Consider the following 14,176-nt stretch of genomic DNA (forward strand, 5'->3'; position numbering starts at 1 on the left):
ACAACACTCTGGGATCAGTATCAGGTTTGAGCCAGACCAGAGACCAGGACAAACAGCCGTTAAACAACACTCTGGGATCAGTATCAGGTTTGAGCCAGACCAGAGACCAGGACAAACAGCCGTTAAACAACACTCTGGGATCAGTATCAGGTTTGAGCCAGACCAGGGACCAGGACAAACAGCCGTTAAACAACACTCTGATATTCAGTATCAGGTTTGAGCCAGACCAGGGACCAGGACAAACAGCCGTTAAACAACACTCTGGGATCAGTATCAGGTTTGAGCCAGACCAGAGACCAGGACAAACAGCCGTTAAACAACACTCTGGGATCAGTATCAGGTTTGAGCCAGACCAGAGACCAGGACAAACAGCCGTTAAACAACACTCTGGGATCAGTATCAGGTTTGAGCCAGACCAGAGACCAGGACAAACAGCCGTTAAACAACACTCTGGGATCAGTATCAGGTTTGAGCCAGACCAGAGATCAGGACAAACAGCCGTTAAACAACACTCTGGGATCAGTATCAGGTTTGAGCCAGACCAGAGATCAGGACAAACAGCCGTTAAACAACACTCTGGGATCAGTATCAGGTTTGAGCCAGACCAGAGATCAGGACAAACAGCCGTTAAACACACTCTGGGATCAGTATCAGGTTTGAGCCAGACCAGAGACCAGGACAAACAGCCGTTAAACAACACTCTGGGATCAGTATCAGGTTTGAGCCAGACCAGGGACCAGGACAAACAGCCGTTAAACAACACTCTGGGATCAGTATCAGGTTTGAGCCAGACCAGAGATCAGGACAAACAGCCGTTAAACAACACTCTGGGATCAGTATCAGGTTTGAGCCAGACCAGAGACCAGGACAAACAGCCGTTAAACAACACTCTGGGATCAGTATCAGGTTTGAGCCAGACCAGAGACCAGGACAAACAGCCGTTAAACAACACTCTGGGATCAGTATCAGGTTTGAGCCAGACCAGAGATCAGGACAAACAGCCGTTAAACAACACTCTGGGATCAGTATCAGGTTTGAGCCAGACCAGAGACCAGGACAAACAGCCGTTAAACAACACTCTGGGATCAGTATCAGGTTTGAGCCAGACCAGAGACCAGGACAAACAGCCGTTAAACAACACTCTGGGATCAGTATCAGGTTTGAGCCAGACCAGGGACCAGGACAAACAGCCGTTAAACAACACTCTGGGATCAGTATCAGGTTTGAGCCAGACCAGAGACCAGGACAAACAGCCGTTAAACAACACTCTGGGATCAGTATCAGGTTTGAGCCAGACCAGGGACCAGGACAAACAGCCGTTAAACAACACTCTGGGATCAGTATCAGGTTTGAGCCAGACCAGAGACCAGGACAAACAGCCGTTAAACAAGACTCTGGGATCAGTATCAGGTTTGAGCCAGACCAGGGACCAGGACAAACAGCCGTTAAACAACACTCTGGGATCAGTATCAGGTTTGAGCCAGACCAGAGACCAGGACAAACAGCCGTTAAACAACACTCTGGGATCAGTATCAGGTTTGAGCCAGACCAGAGACCAGGACAAACAGCCGTTAAACAACACTCTGGGATCAGTATCAGGTTTGAGCCAGACCAGAGATCAGGACAAACAGCCGTTAAACAACACTCTGTGATCAGTATCAGGTTTGAGCCAGACCAGGGACCAGGACAAACAGCCGTTAAACAACACTCTGGGATCAGTATCAGGTTTGAGCCAGACCAGAGACCAGGACAAACAGCCGTTAAACAACACTCTGGGATCAGTATCAGGTTTGAGCCAGACCAGAGACCAGGACAAACAGCCGTTAAACAACACTCTGGGATCAGTATCAGGTTTGAGCCAGACCAGAGACCAGAACTAACAGTTAAATGTGGTGGAAATTCTACACAGGGACACTCAAAGTCAATATGAAATGAATCATTCTTTATTAACAGCAAGCTGGAGAGATCACAGTCAAACTTAGATGCATAAAGTACCCGTCTGAAGTGAGCTCTGCTGGGGCAGTCCCGTTAGATCTCTTATATCCTGCTTCCACAGACACGTTACATATGCATAGGTCACAGGGTTAGTTCCTGCATGTCTCTGGCACACGCTCCTGTCTTAACTTATAGAACATATTATGGCCATTCTGACAGATGGTCCTGAGGAAGGGGTCATGTTGCCTCCCCTCATATCTTTACCAAGCACAGGCAGGAACCAAAGATTATTTATGACACGAAAGACAAGATTAACTTTTTCAATGCTGTCTCTTCACATGTTAAAATTGATGTGTCCACTTTGTGATTTGGTTTTAGGCAGGTGCAGGTGCTATGGGCTTTAGGTTTGTATACTTGGTTGGACAGGGCTGGATTACATTCTAACGTCATTAATACAGGATTATGTCTGTTTAATTTATTCTAAGGGGGAATATATATAATGTGTCCTTCAATATTAACTAATAGGCAGTAACCCTTCTGTCCCTCCCCTCTCTCCATGTGACCCTGACCCAGGCCTGTGAATACATTCAGAGGATGAGGGTTGACATGGAGAATGACAGCAGTAGAATTGTGAACATTTAGCATTTACAACCTACTATTGATCAAAACTGATACGGTAGGTTCAACCATCATTATTGTGGTAATAACGTGTGTGGGTGGGTGAACCGGGGACAAAGTCTGTCTGTCCTGCCAGCCAGAGGTAGCTGCATTCCGAGAAGACAATTGGCCTTTTGAATTAGTCTTGCCTGTGGCCCTGGCAACCATTCAATTAGTTAAATGGCTTTTGATTGCTGTGTGTAGTTACTAACTCAGGTTAACTCCTCAGGTTAACTTCAGCTTAGATACAGAAGGACACAGTTGGGTTAAATGTGGAAGACACATTTCAGAATGAATTCATTCAGTTGTAGAACTGACTAGGTATCCTCTCTTTCCTTTAAATACTGTCTCTGTCTCTGTATTAACTGAATAAGGGGTTATTTTGTTATTATACCAGGTGCTTTGGTCTTGGCCTGGGCCCCCAAGCCTGCAGGAGGCTCCTACAGGGCGTTGCCAAGGTGACAGGTGGAACCACAGAGTTCTTGGGTGAGGAGGAGAGACTGTAGCCCAAGGTGAGAGAAGTGACATCACTGCCCCCTAGTGGGGAATGTAAATCATTTAACTTGGGTGAACAAATGGGGAAATACACTGTAGTATGCGTGAGAATCACAGCAATGCTGATGCAGAAGCACAGTGGCAGGAAAAAGTCCCTCGAAGGCAGGAGGGACCTAGGAAGAAACATGGTGCTCTACTCAATCTGTATCGCTGAAGAGTTAAATATTGCGTGATAGTTTTTGATTGAGCGGACATATGCAGCGTTTACCATGAATACAGACTCCGCTAACGCGGGAACATTGCCTTTAAATTTCAGTCACTGTAACAATGAACTTCCGCAATGTGGGTTGAACAGACCCCTAAGACCTTTCAGGCAAAGGCTGGATCTACTGTAATGACTGTACATACATACACGATATGGATTGAATGGAGCCCTTAGAGAGGAACAAGGCTCCGAGGGGGATGGTTTTGAATAGCAGCCAGGTGTACTGGTGCGTTTAGGGAACCGGCGGAGCTCCCAGTCAGGCAGTCTTAAATGGAGAGCCTACTCTGTGGGACAGGGCCGACGCCCCTCCAGCAGACAGTGAGGACTTTGAGGACACCTGCACCTCCACAGGTAAACCTACAACACAGTAGCACTACAGTCTGTCATCAACCTACAACACAGTAGAACAATAGTCTGTCATCAACCTACAACACAGTAGAACTACAGTCTGTCATAAACCTACAACACAGTAGAACAATAGTCTGTCATCAACCTACAACACAGTAGAATCAAAGACCTACAACACAGTAGAAGTACAGTCTGTCATCAACCTACAACACAGTAGAACCATAGACTGCCATAAACCTACAACACAGTAGCACTATAGTCTGTCATAAACCTACAACACAGTAGAAGTACAGTCTGTCATCAACCTACAACACAGTAGAACCATAGACTGCCATAAACCTACAACACAGTAGCACTATAGTCTGTCATAAACCTACAACACAGTAGAACAATAGTCTGTCATCAACCTACAACACAGTAGAACTACAGACTGTCATCAACCTACAACACAGTAGAAGTACAGTCTGTCATCAACCTACAACACAGTAGAAGTACAGTCTGTCATCAACCTACAACACAGTAGAATCAAAGACCTACAACACAGTAGAAGTACAGTCTGTCATCAACCTACAACACAGTAGAATCAAAGACCTACAACACAGTAGAACTACAGACTGTCATAAACCTACAACACAGTAGAAGTACAGTCAGTCATAAACCTACAGATGCTAATTCCACCCCCCCCCTCATAAAAAAATGGTATGTATAACGTGTGAACTATTTTAATTGTCATTTTTTATTAGGATCCCCGCGTTATTACTGTAACGCTCGACGATAGACAGCTGTCCCTGATTGAGAACCATACCCGGCCAAAACATAGAAACACAAAACCTAGAAATAAAGAACATAGAATGCCCACCCAAATCACACCCTGACCAAACCAAAAGAGACATAAAAAGGGTCTCTAAGGTCAGGGCGTGACAATTACAGGTGTAGCGAAATGGTGTTCCTAGCTCCAACAGTGCAGTAGTATCTAACAATACACACAATACACACACAAAATAAATAAAAGGACGAGCAATGTCTGAGTCCAGAATATATGCAAAGGATGTTCTGAGCTAATAAGGTGAGAAATAAATATATATATATACACACACAGTGCTGTGAAAAGTATTTGCCCCCTTCCTGGTTTCATATTTCTTTGCACATTTGTCACACTTAAATGTTTCAGATCAAACTATGTGTAATATTACACATAGATAACCCAAGTAAACACAAAATGCAGTTTTATGTGTTAATGTTATTTATTAAGGGAAAAAAGCTATCCGAAAACCACTGATGACTAAAAAGAACATAAAGTCTCGTCTCACTCTTGGCAAAAAAACATCTTGATGATCCCCAAGACTTTTGGGAAAATATTCTGTGGACTGACGAGACAAAAGTTGAACTTTTTGGAAGGTGTGCGTCCCGTTACATCTGGCGTAAAAGTAACACAGCATTTCAGAAAAAGAACATCATACCAACAGTTAAATATGGTGGTGGTAATGATGGTAGTGATGGTGGTGGTAGTGATGGTGATGGTGGTAGTGGTGATAGTGGTAGTGAGATGGTCTGGGGCTGCTTTGCTGCTTCAGGACCTGGACGACTTGCTGTGATTGATGGAACCATGAATTCTGCTCTCTACCAAAACATCCTGAAGGAGAATGTCCGGCCATCAGTTCGTGACCTCAAGCTGAAGCGCACTTAGGTTTTGCAGCAGGACAATGATCCAACACACCCAACAAGTCCACCTCTGAAAGGCTTAAAAAAATAAAAAAAAAGGTTTTGGAGTGGCCTAGTCAAAAGTCCGGACTTGAATCCGATGCTGTGGCGTGACCTTAAAAAGGCAGTTCATGCTCGAAAACCTTCCAATGTGGCTGAATTAAAACAATTCTGAAAAGAAGAGTGGGACAAAATTCCTCCACCGCGATGTGAAAGACTCATTACCAGTTATCACAAACACTTGATTGCAGTTGTTGCTGCTGAGGGTGGCACAACCAGTTATTAGGTTTAGGGGGCAATTACTTTTTCACATAGGGCCATGAAGGTTCGGATAGCTTTTTTCACTTAATAAATAAAATCATCACTTAACCCAAGTAAACACAAAATGCAGTTATCTTTGTGTAATATTCAAAATTAGTTTGATCTGAAACATTTAAGTGTGACAAATGTGCAAAAAAACATGAAACCAGGGAAGGGGGCAAATACTTCACAGCACTGTAAATACACATATATACTGCAAAGCTGCTTAGGAGCCATGAACAAGACGACCATGTCTATCGGCACCATCTTGTCATCCTGCTAGTGTACCTGGGGTCTGACACTGAACTAGAAAGACATTAAACATTTAAATTGTACATTTAAAGACATTACAAACATTTATTAAGTAGACTTTTAACAAGTAGACATTACAGACATTTAAAATACCTGACAGGTAACACATTTACTTACAATAATTAACTCCAGTTCTTGTAATAGCCATTTTGTTTTGTTGTATCGTCCCTGTCTGGGAAACTCCTGCCTCCCCCTGCAGCCGGAATTCTTGTGACAGCACTAAGTGCCATTACATTGGATAAATGTCAAATCGAACCCTTCAAACACTCCATCACTCCATATGCACATTCATAATGTTATTGTTCATCTATACCCTTCTAAAAAAAAAAAAAGGTTATTTGGCTGTCCCTATAGGACAACCCTTTTTGGTTCCAGGTAGACCCCTTTTGTAGCACCCGCTGTGGAAAGGGATCTACATGGAACCGAAAAGGGTTCTTCAAAGGGTTCACCTACAGGTACAGCCAAATAACTTTTTTAGGGTCAAGATAGCACCTTTTTTTCTTAGAGTATATGCCTCTCTCTCAGGTGCAGAGGCCAGGGGTGGGGGGACATGCCAGGCAGCTGTTCCTGCTGCTCTGCCACTGGGATGAGAACATCCAGCTCAACATGCTCTGCTACAATCCCAACATGTCACCACATACAGTCACCATGTTAAAACCTCCACATGATGTGGAATTACTTTCACCACATGTGAAGTGATAGTAGTGACGATTAATCCATAGAAACATGTCACCAGTGTTTCTCCTACCATAACTTTGGTGGGATTCCCACCTTAAATTTTAGTTAGGTTCAGTTGAAAGATGTGCCTTTGTGCCCTGTCTACAAATCTGATGCCATATTTACCAGTTAAAAGATCCTTTTAAAGCCATTGAATTAGATAAATCATCTATAAATAAATCTGAGCTGAATTAGCTATTAACTAGGTATTATGTCTAACTTGCATTAAAGTGTAGGATCAAATTACCGACTGAATTACATTCAATTCTCATTTCTTTACACAGATACATTTTATTTTCTCTTTATCAACAGAATAAATCTCCAATCTCTGTAACACAAACACTCATGCAAATCAATACATACAGTTGAAGTCAGAAGTTTACATACACCTCAGACAAATAAATTTAAACTCCGTTCTTCACCATTCCTGACATTTAATCCTAGTAAAAATTCCCTGTCTTAGGTCAGTTAGGAACACCACTTTATTTTAAGAATGTGAAATGTCAGAATAATAGTAGAGAGAATGATTTATTTCATCTTTTATTTATTTCATCACATTCCCAGTGGGTCAGAAGTTTACATACACTCAATTAGTATTTGGTAGCATTGCCTTTAAATTGTTTAACATGGGGCAAATGTTTCAGGTAGCCTTCCACAAGCTTCCCACAATAAGTTGGGTGAATTTTGGTCCATTCCTCCAGACACAGCTTTGTGATGGCCACTCCAATACCTTGACTTTGTTGTCCTTAAGCCATTTTGCCACAACTTTGGAAGTATGCTTGGGGTCATTGTCCATTTGGAAGACCCATTTTCAACCAATCTTTAACTTCCTGACTGATGTCTTGAGATGTTGCTTCAATATATCCACAAAATTCCCCTCATGATGCCATCTATTTTGTGAAGTGCACCTGTCCCTCCTGCAGCAAAGCACCCCCACAACATGATGCTGCCACTCCCGTGCTTCACGGTTGGGATGGTGTTCTTCGGCTTGCAAGCCTCCCCCTTTTTCCTCCAAACATAACAATGGTCATTATGGCCAAACAGTTCTATTTTTGTTTCATCAGACCAGAGGACATTTCTCCAAAAGTACGATCTTTGTCCCCATGTACAGTTGCAAACCATAGTCTGGCATTTTTATGGCGGTTTTGGAGCAGTGGCTTCTTCCTTGCTGAGCGGCCTGTCAGGTTATGTCGATATAGGACTCGTTTTACTGTGGATATAGATACTTTTGTACCTGTTTCCTCCAGCATCTTCACAAGGGCCTTTGCTGTTGTTCTGGGATTGATTTGCACTTTTCGCACCAAAGTATGTTCATCTCTAGGAGAGAGAACGTGTCTCCTTCCTGAGCGGTATGACGGCTGTGTGGTCCCATGGTGTTTATACTTGCGTACCATTGTTTGTACAGATCGGTCTGTAAACAATTGTTGGAAAAATTACTTGTGTTATGCACAAAGTAGATGTCCTAACCAAGTTTGTTAACAAGAAATGTGTGGAGTGGTTGAAAAACGAGTTTTAATGACTCCAACCTAAGTGTATGTAAACTTCTGACTTCAACTGTATATCAGCAAACAAATATGAGCATTAAACTACGCTAAACATAATCTATGGCAGCACATTAAAAGAGCTCAAACTTAAAAGGTACAGTTCGGTATTCATATTAAAAGGGACAGTTCAACAAAATATCAACATTAGCTCGCTGAACTACCTCTATTCTTAGACTAAAATAACTTCAGTGCGTGTTTCGACAAGGGGTAGGCGTAATCTAGGTGCGGGAAACTGGCCTTCTATTTAGTCTACTGCACACCACACTGAAAACCAAACTACTAGAACATTTTAACAAATCGATAGATACCCTTGATTGTCAACAGCTTAGTTTTGCATGGTCATATTGTTATATGAAATGCCATTTATTATGTATTAGCCTATAGTAAGCCTTGTGGTAGCTAGGCTACGTCATTCCTATTGTGCCCAATGGGTGGTACCAAAAGCTTATTGCAGAGGATGGTTCAATTTAAAGCCTCATTTAAAAAAAACATGGAAACCATCTTTAATATGATATGCCATTTAGCAGATGCTTTCATCCAAAAGAACTGAGTCATGCATACATAAAAATTTTAAAAAATCGAATCGAACTGGAATCGAACCCACTATCCTGGCATTACAAGCGCCATGCTCTACCAACTGAGCTACAGCGAACCAGGATATTTACATCAACAAATAGTCCAGTAACAGAAGTTCAGACCAGCTGATTGCCAGGATGAGGAACTACTGTACTAACAGTTTGACTATTCTCTACTATCACCAAGACCAGTGACAATACTTAACAGGACAAATCATGGGCTAATGGCAGTTTCTCCATAAAAAATACATACTGGTAGTAAGAGACCCTTACTTAAGATGTCTTATCGACAACACAGCAAAGCATTCAGCATTTCTCCTCACGAGACTCCCACACTAGATTAGACCTAGACCTAAATTAGATTTAATTCTTTAACCTGAGAATCCTAATTGTTTTCAGTCCTCCTCCCACCCCACGAACCTGCATGTGCCTTCCACATGCAGTCTCACGCTGTACCTTCTCCCACCTGTACGTTACGCTATACATTAGCACAGAGCTACAGCGAGATGGGCAAGACAGGGTGAAGGGTGATAACCAGCCTGGGGTGAGAGCAGGGTGGAGATGGTCGACCAGACCCCCACGACGGGAGGGTCTCCTAGGGGAAAAGCTCACTTGCTCTTGGTCTTCTCCTCTACCCTGGGGGCGAACCACAGGGAGAGCAGCATGATGAGATGACAGACATGGAGGGCTGCTGAACTGTGTGTAGTAGAAGGGTAGGTGTTCCACGACAGCTCCACCAGGCCGAGGATCAAAACCCTGTCCACAGAAACACCACGTTAGACATAACAGAAGAACACACAGAGTGACAATAACAGGTATTTTTGACCCATCTAGGCTCATATTTTATGGTTCCTAATTCTGCTCCCAACATTGTAGCCAAAGGTATGTCCCGTCCCCTCTTACCTGAGTAGGTGAGCCAGCTTCTTGACTTCTCCGCTCCAGAGAAGGAAAGGCAGGGTGTGGAAGTACCAGACGTAGAACTGGTAGTGCAGCGAGCGGCTGAAGCACATGCCGATGAAGTTAGACGTGAAGAGGATCAGCACCATCTGTGATCGGCTGTTAAGGTCTAATATAATTGGCTTTTGGAACACTTTAACCCAGTAATAACCCTCTTTAGTGATATACTAGACCCTGGTACTTTATGGCCATAGAGACAGACCTAATAAGATAAGAGTTAGAGATATAGAAAACACCACAATGGTACAGTGTTTCTACTCATGGCTCCAGAGACACAGACTGAGGAAAGGATATGATCTGAGGTGAGTTTCTGGGCAGGGATCACTCGCTTGCCTGGCTCCTTCAGCAGTTCCATGATGCTCTCTCCAGGCCTGAGGGGAAAATGAGTTGGTTTAATTAAATCAGAAAGCATGTCCGGTAACAACAAAAAGCAGAGATAGCCAGACTCAAGCATTGGTGTGCTTGTCAGTTAGTCTGTGTGGTTCATTTTAGGGTACACTATTGGCCAAGAATTTCATCCTGACATTGAAAATATCTAATCCTAATGATAACCCCAGTAGCCACATCTCTCACCTCTTCCAGCGGCGCAGGGCAAACAGTAGCAGGGCTAGCAGGTGGGCAGCCAGGAGCACCAGATGGAAGTAGCGACTTAGGAAAAGCCACTCAGGCAGGAAGCGCCAGTTCACTGTCCACTTGAACATAAACTGACGACCCAAGTCAAAGGCCCGGGTCATATAGCCAATGGGATTCTCCATCAGGAAGGGTAGGCCCAACAACATCTGTAATAGGGAGAGAAGTGAGGGGAGGTGGAATAAAGATGGACAATGAACAGAATGGAAATAGAGTAGGAAAAACCTGATTGTCCACACAATGTGGAGATGGGATGGAACTCTGGAGACAAAAAACATGTCACGACGTGGCCCAGACATTACATCACGCGTCATGGAACGCACCCTTTTCTACTCTAGTATAAAAGCCACTTCCAACCAAATTTACATTAGATCAGAAAACATGAAGCGGTAGCTACATGTTGAAATGGTTGGCAACTCTGCCAAAGAGACCTACGGTAAGCCGGACGCCTCGAATGGTTAAGAAATCTACAAACTATAGTCAAGAGAACACAAGGACAAGGTCCCAACGTTGGAATGGCTATCACTCTAGAGACCAAAACATGCCAGGTGACACTGGTGTGTGAAGTGATTTAAACCACAACTCTACCAGAGGACAAGATCAGAAAACATGGAGCTGTCGTTACATGTTGAAATGGTGAAGAAATCTACAAACTAAAGACCAATTATTCAGGCTGCAGCTGTTTACATACTTTAGTCTGGTAAACGCATCCGATCTACGAACATTTCCAAATGGTACTCTGAAGTACCCATTATAACAACCTACAACTCCGACACACTTTGATCTCTGGTGGAAAAAAACAGAGGCTTTCTGTCGACTATCCAGCAGACGGACCGGCGATCGCAGAGAGGGACAGCAAAGGCATACACTCGTAAATATGTCAATTGCAATTTATTTTCGAATAAGCGGCTGTTCATGTTAAAAGTATTAGCATTTCATGAGCGTAGTTATCCACTGTATTATCCACTACCAAGCCGTCATATCAGCTTAGCCCACTAGGGACATTTCTATCATGTCAGTAACCAATGTATGACCTTATATGTGTGTGTGTTTATGTAATTCTGTGAGTAAGTTACTTAGTAAATAAATAATTAAGCCAATTTGTATATCGCTGATTCATGATCTATGTTAGGGTTCGTGCAGATATCCAAGGGTTTGCGACATTCAGGAATGAAACTGATGAGGTAATAATACATTAATAAGTGACTAATCAATAAGGTATGAAAATATCTGAAGAGTTATATATTTGGGAAATTGACACTATCAACAACATTTTCCCATGGTACCCCAACTTCCTAGTAAGTTACTATTCCGTGATTCGTTGAATTACAGAATAATTACACATAAAGAATTGATTTGATATATACAGTCGTCACATTTAAAGATAGTCAACGCTACGACAAGCATCTGTGTCTAAAATCGAAATGTAACAGTTAAAGCAGATGAAGGAGGTCCTAACCTGGATGGCAGCACAGAGAGAGAGCTTGGGTATGGCCCTCATCAGGCCAAACTCAGACAGCAGGAGGAAGAGGAGGCCCGGGGCAAACAGGAGCACGTTCATCTTCACAGACACTGCTAAACTGTCCACAACAAAGGGAGAGGAAGTTGTCATTCACCATGTGACGGGATACCGCAGCCATAGATGTTGAGTTCGGCAACTCAGTTCTGCCAATCTAAATAAGTGTGCTATTGTCATGAAAGGTGTCCCATAGCCTGCATTTACACAGGCAGCCCAATTCTGATCTTTTGCCCTATTGTTGGCAAAAGAGCTGATCTGACTGGTCAAAAGACCAATTAGTGAAAGAAAGATCAGAATTGGGTTGCCTGTATAAAACGCAGCCATATTTGCCCACACTGAACTGAACCAAGCTAAACTTGAACTGATCTGATCGAGGTGGAACTAAGCTGAGATAGGCTCCAGTTGTGCAGGACCAGGGTTCATACTTGCCTGTAGAGGCCACAGCCCAGAGTCCAGCGGCCGTCCAGGAACAGATTGACAGCCCCGAACAACATCATCATGGCTACAGGGTCGTTGAAAAGACGCAGGACGAAGATGGAGTGGATCCGGTAGGAGGCACAGCACACAAAGAAGAATACGTAGGGAGGAACCTGGGCCCAGATTCACAAAACACTTCTTAAGAAAAAAAGTTCATAAGATAGTTTGTAAGTGCAATTTTTCAACAATATCTTAAGATTTAATGATTTTCCAAGAAAATATCTTCAGAATGTTTTGTGAATGAGGATCCTGGAGAGGAGTGCAGACAAACAGACAGGCAGGCATCTAAAGAAAAGTGAATAGCCTTTTACAGTGAAGGATTTTCTTATGCAAAGATTGTCATAGGAAACTGAATATTCCATTTCAAACTGTTTTAAGTAACATCATTAAGTTGGGACTTGATACTCTAATATTGAGAGAGCAAATTGTAGATAAAGACTGTTCTCTGGGTAACTATTTAGACCTAGCCGACCTTCTTGGTGCGGTGGTAGATCCTGAAGACGAGCAGCAGGGTGAGCAGGTAGAAAACAGCAAACAGGTACTGGGCCAGGCGAATATTCACCCCGTGGTTGGTGATGTAATACAGCGCTGTGAAGGTGTACACAAATCCTGCTGGGTATCTGGAATGGTAGTTTCAGAAGTCAGTTTCAAGACTGATTTTGTTCACGTCAAGAAATGTCACACTGCAGGTACACACAAACACACACATAATTGTAATGATTTGTCGTGGGGTCCAGTGATGAAGGCCAATCCTGGTCCTGGATCCTTAACTTAGAAAGTGCCAGCACAAATAGGTTAGTGGAACTTACACTAGAGGGCCTGTGCCTCCTTTGAGCTGGGTGTAGTCGTAGGTGCCGTTGATGACTCCCTCTACCTCATCCATATACGCCTTCCAGTCAATCTCTGTGTCTGCATGAGAAAACATTCACCAATGAGTGTCAGGTGGCATTTGCAATAACTTGGAAATATGCATTCAACAAACTGGGTTGTGGAAGGTACCTAAAGAATCAGGTGACAGAACAATCAGCAGCAACTAACGTTACTGCTAAGAAAAAAATTATAAACAAGAAGAGGAAACTGCAGGAACTGTGTCAAAAGTACAGTAGACTAGATTAACAAACTACCATTGTTGCTTTCAAATTCCTGGTTGTCCATCTTACACATTATTGTGCTGGCAACATAAATTGTCACAACTTTTGAAAACATATTTCATTCATACTAGGCAACATCATCACAAGGAAGGGAACGTAATCACGCTGTGGCTGTGAATTCACTTTAACAAGTGGCACTACAGGGGCTAGCTGGCAAACACTAGCTGTTAGCTAGCGAGCTACGTTCATTGCAATGCAGGGGCAAGCTAACTGGCTAAACTGCTAGCATGCTACTAGTACTTACATGCTACTTTTTGGATGACCCATATGTTTATTCCGATCTCCAGGAACCACAGAACAGAGGCGACTAGTATTGTGTACTCTGCCTTGAATACGATCAAATGTTTCTCCTGCCATAGTGTACGAAGTGGCGCCCACACTCTAGACCGTGGACCAGGGGACGACTTTTTCCTCACACCTCCTGCCATTTCGGCGCAGCTAGCTACTTGCAGAAGCTGAAACTTTGGCCGCAACACGTGTGTCACCACAACTCGACCAAAGACAGTACCAAATATGTTTTTTTATTTTTATAACTGACAATATGTGACGGGACTTATAAGTACCCCGTCACATGATTCAGGAAAGCTTCACCC

General features: G+C 43.2%; 1 protein-coding gene across 1 annotated transcript; it reads right to left on the minus strand.

Annotated features, from left to right (window-relative positions):
* Positions 1-8,195: 8,195 nt before the first annotated feature.
* LOC120056216 (dol-P-Man:Man(5)GlcNAc(2)-PP-Dol alpha-1,3-mannosyltransferase-like) lies at positions 8,196-14,169 on the minus strand. Its single transcript, XM_039004464.1, has 9 exons — positions 13,828-14,169; positions 13,242-13,341; positions 12,905-13,052; positions 12,385-12,545; positions 11,896-12,016; positions 10,380-10,585; positions 10,101-10,177; positions 9,753-9,897; positions 8,196-9,605 (listed from the first exon to the last, which is right to left on the minus strand). The coding sequence occupies exons 1-9, from the start codon at positions 14,009-14,011 to the stop codon at positions 9,458-9,460; spliced, it is 1,290 nt and encodes a 429-aa protein (XP_038860392.1). The 5' UTR covers positions 14,012-14,169; the 3' UTR covers positions 8,196-9,457.
* Between the last annotated feature and the right edge of the window lie 7 nt (positions 14,170-14,176).

This window comes from Salvelinus namaycush, chromosome 11, assembly GCF_016432855.1.
Source record: "Salvelinus namaycush isolate Seneca chromosome 11, SaNama_1.0, whole genome shotgun sequence".
Lineage (NCBI taxonomy): Eukaryota > Metazoa > Chordata > Actinopteri > Salmoniformes > Salmonidae > Salvelinus > Salvelinus namaycush.

Coding starts and splice junctions, on each gene's coding strand:
- LOC120056216 (XM_039004464.1), bottom strand. CDS start 14,011: ATGGCAGGAGGTGTGAGGAAAAAGTCGTCCCCTGGTCCACGGTCTAGA. Junction 13,053..13,241: donor GGAGGCACAGGCCCTCTAGT/GTAAGTTCCACT, acceptor CTACCATTCCAG/ATACCCAGCAGGATTTGTGT. Junction 9,606..9,752: donor AAGCTGGCTCACCTACTCAG/GTAAGAGGGGAC, acceptor TTCTGTGGACAG/GGTTTTGATCCTCGGCCTGG.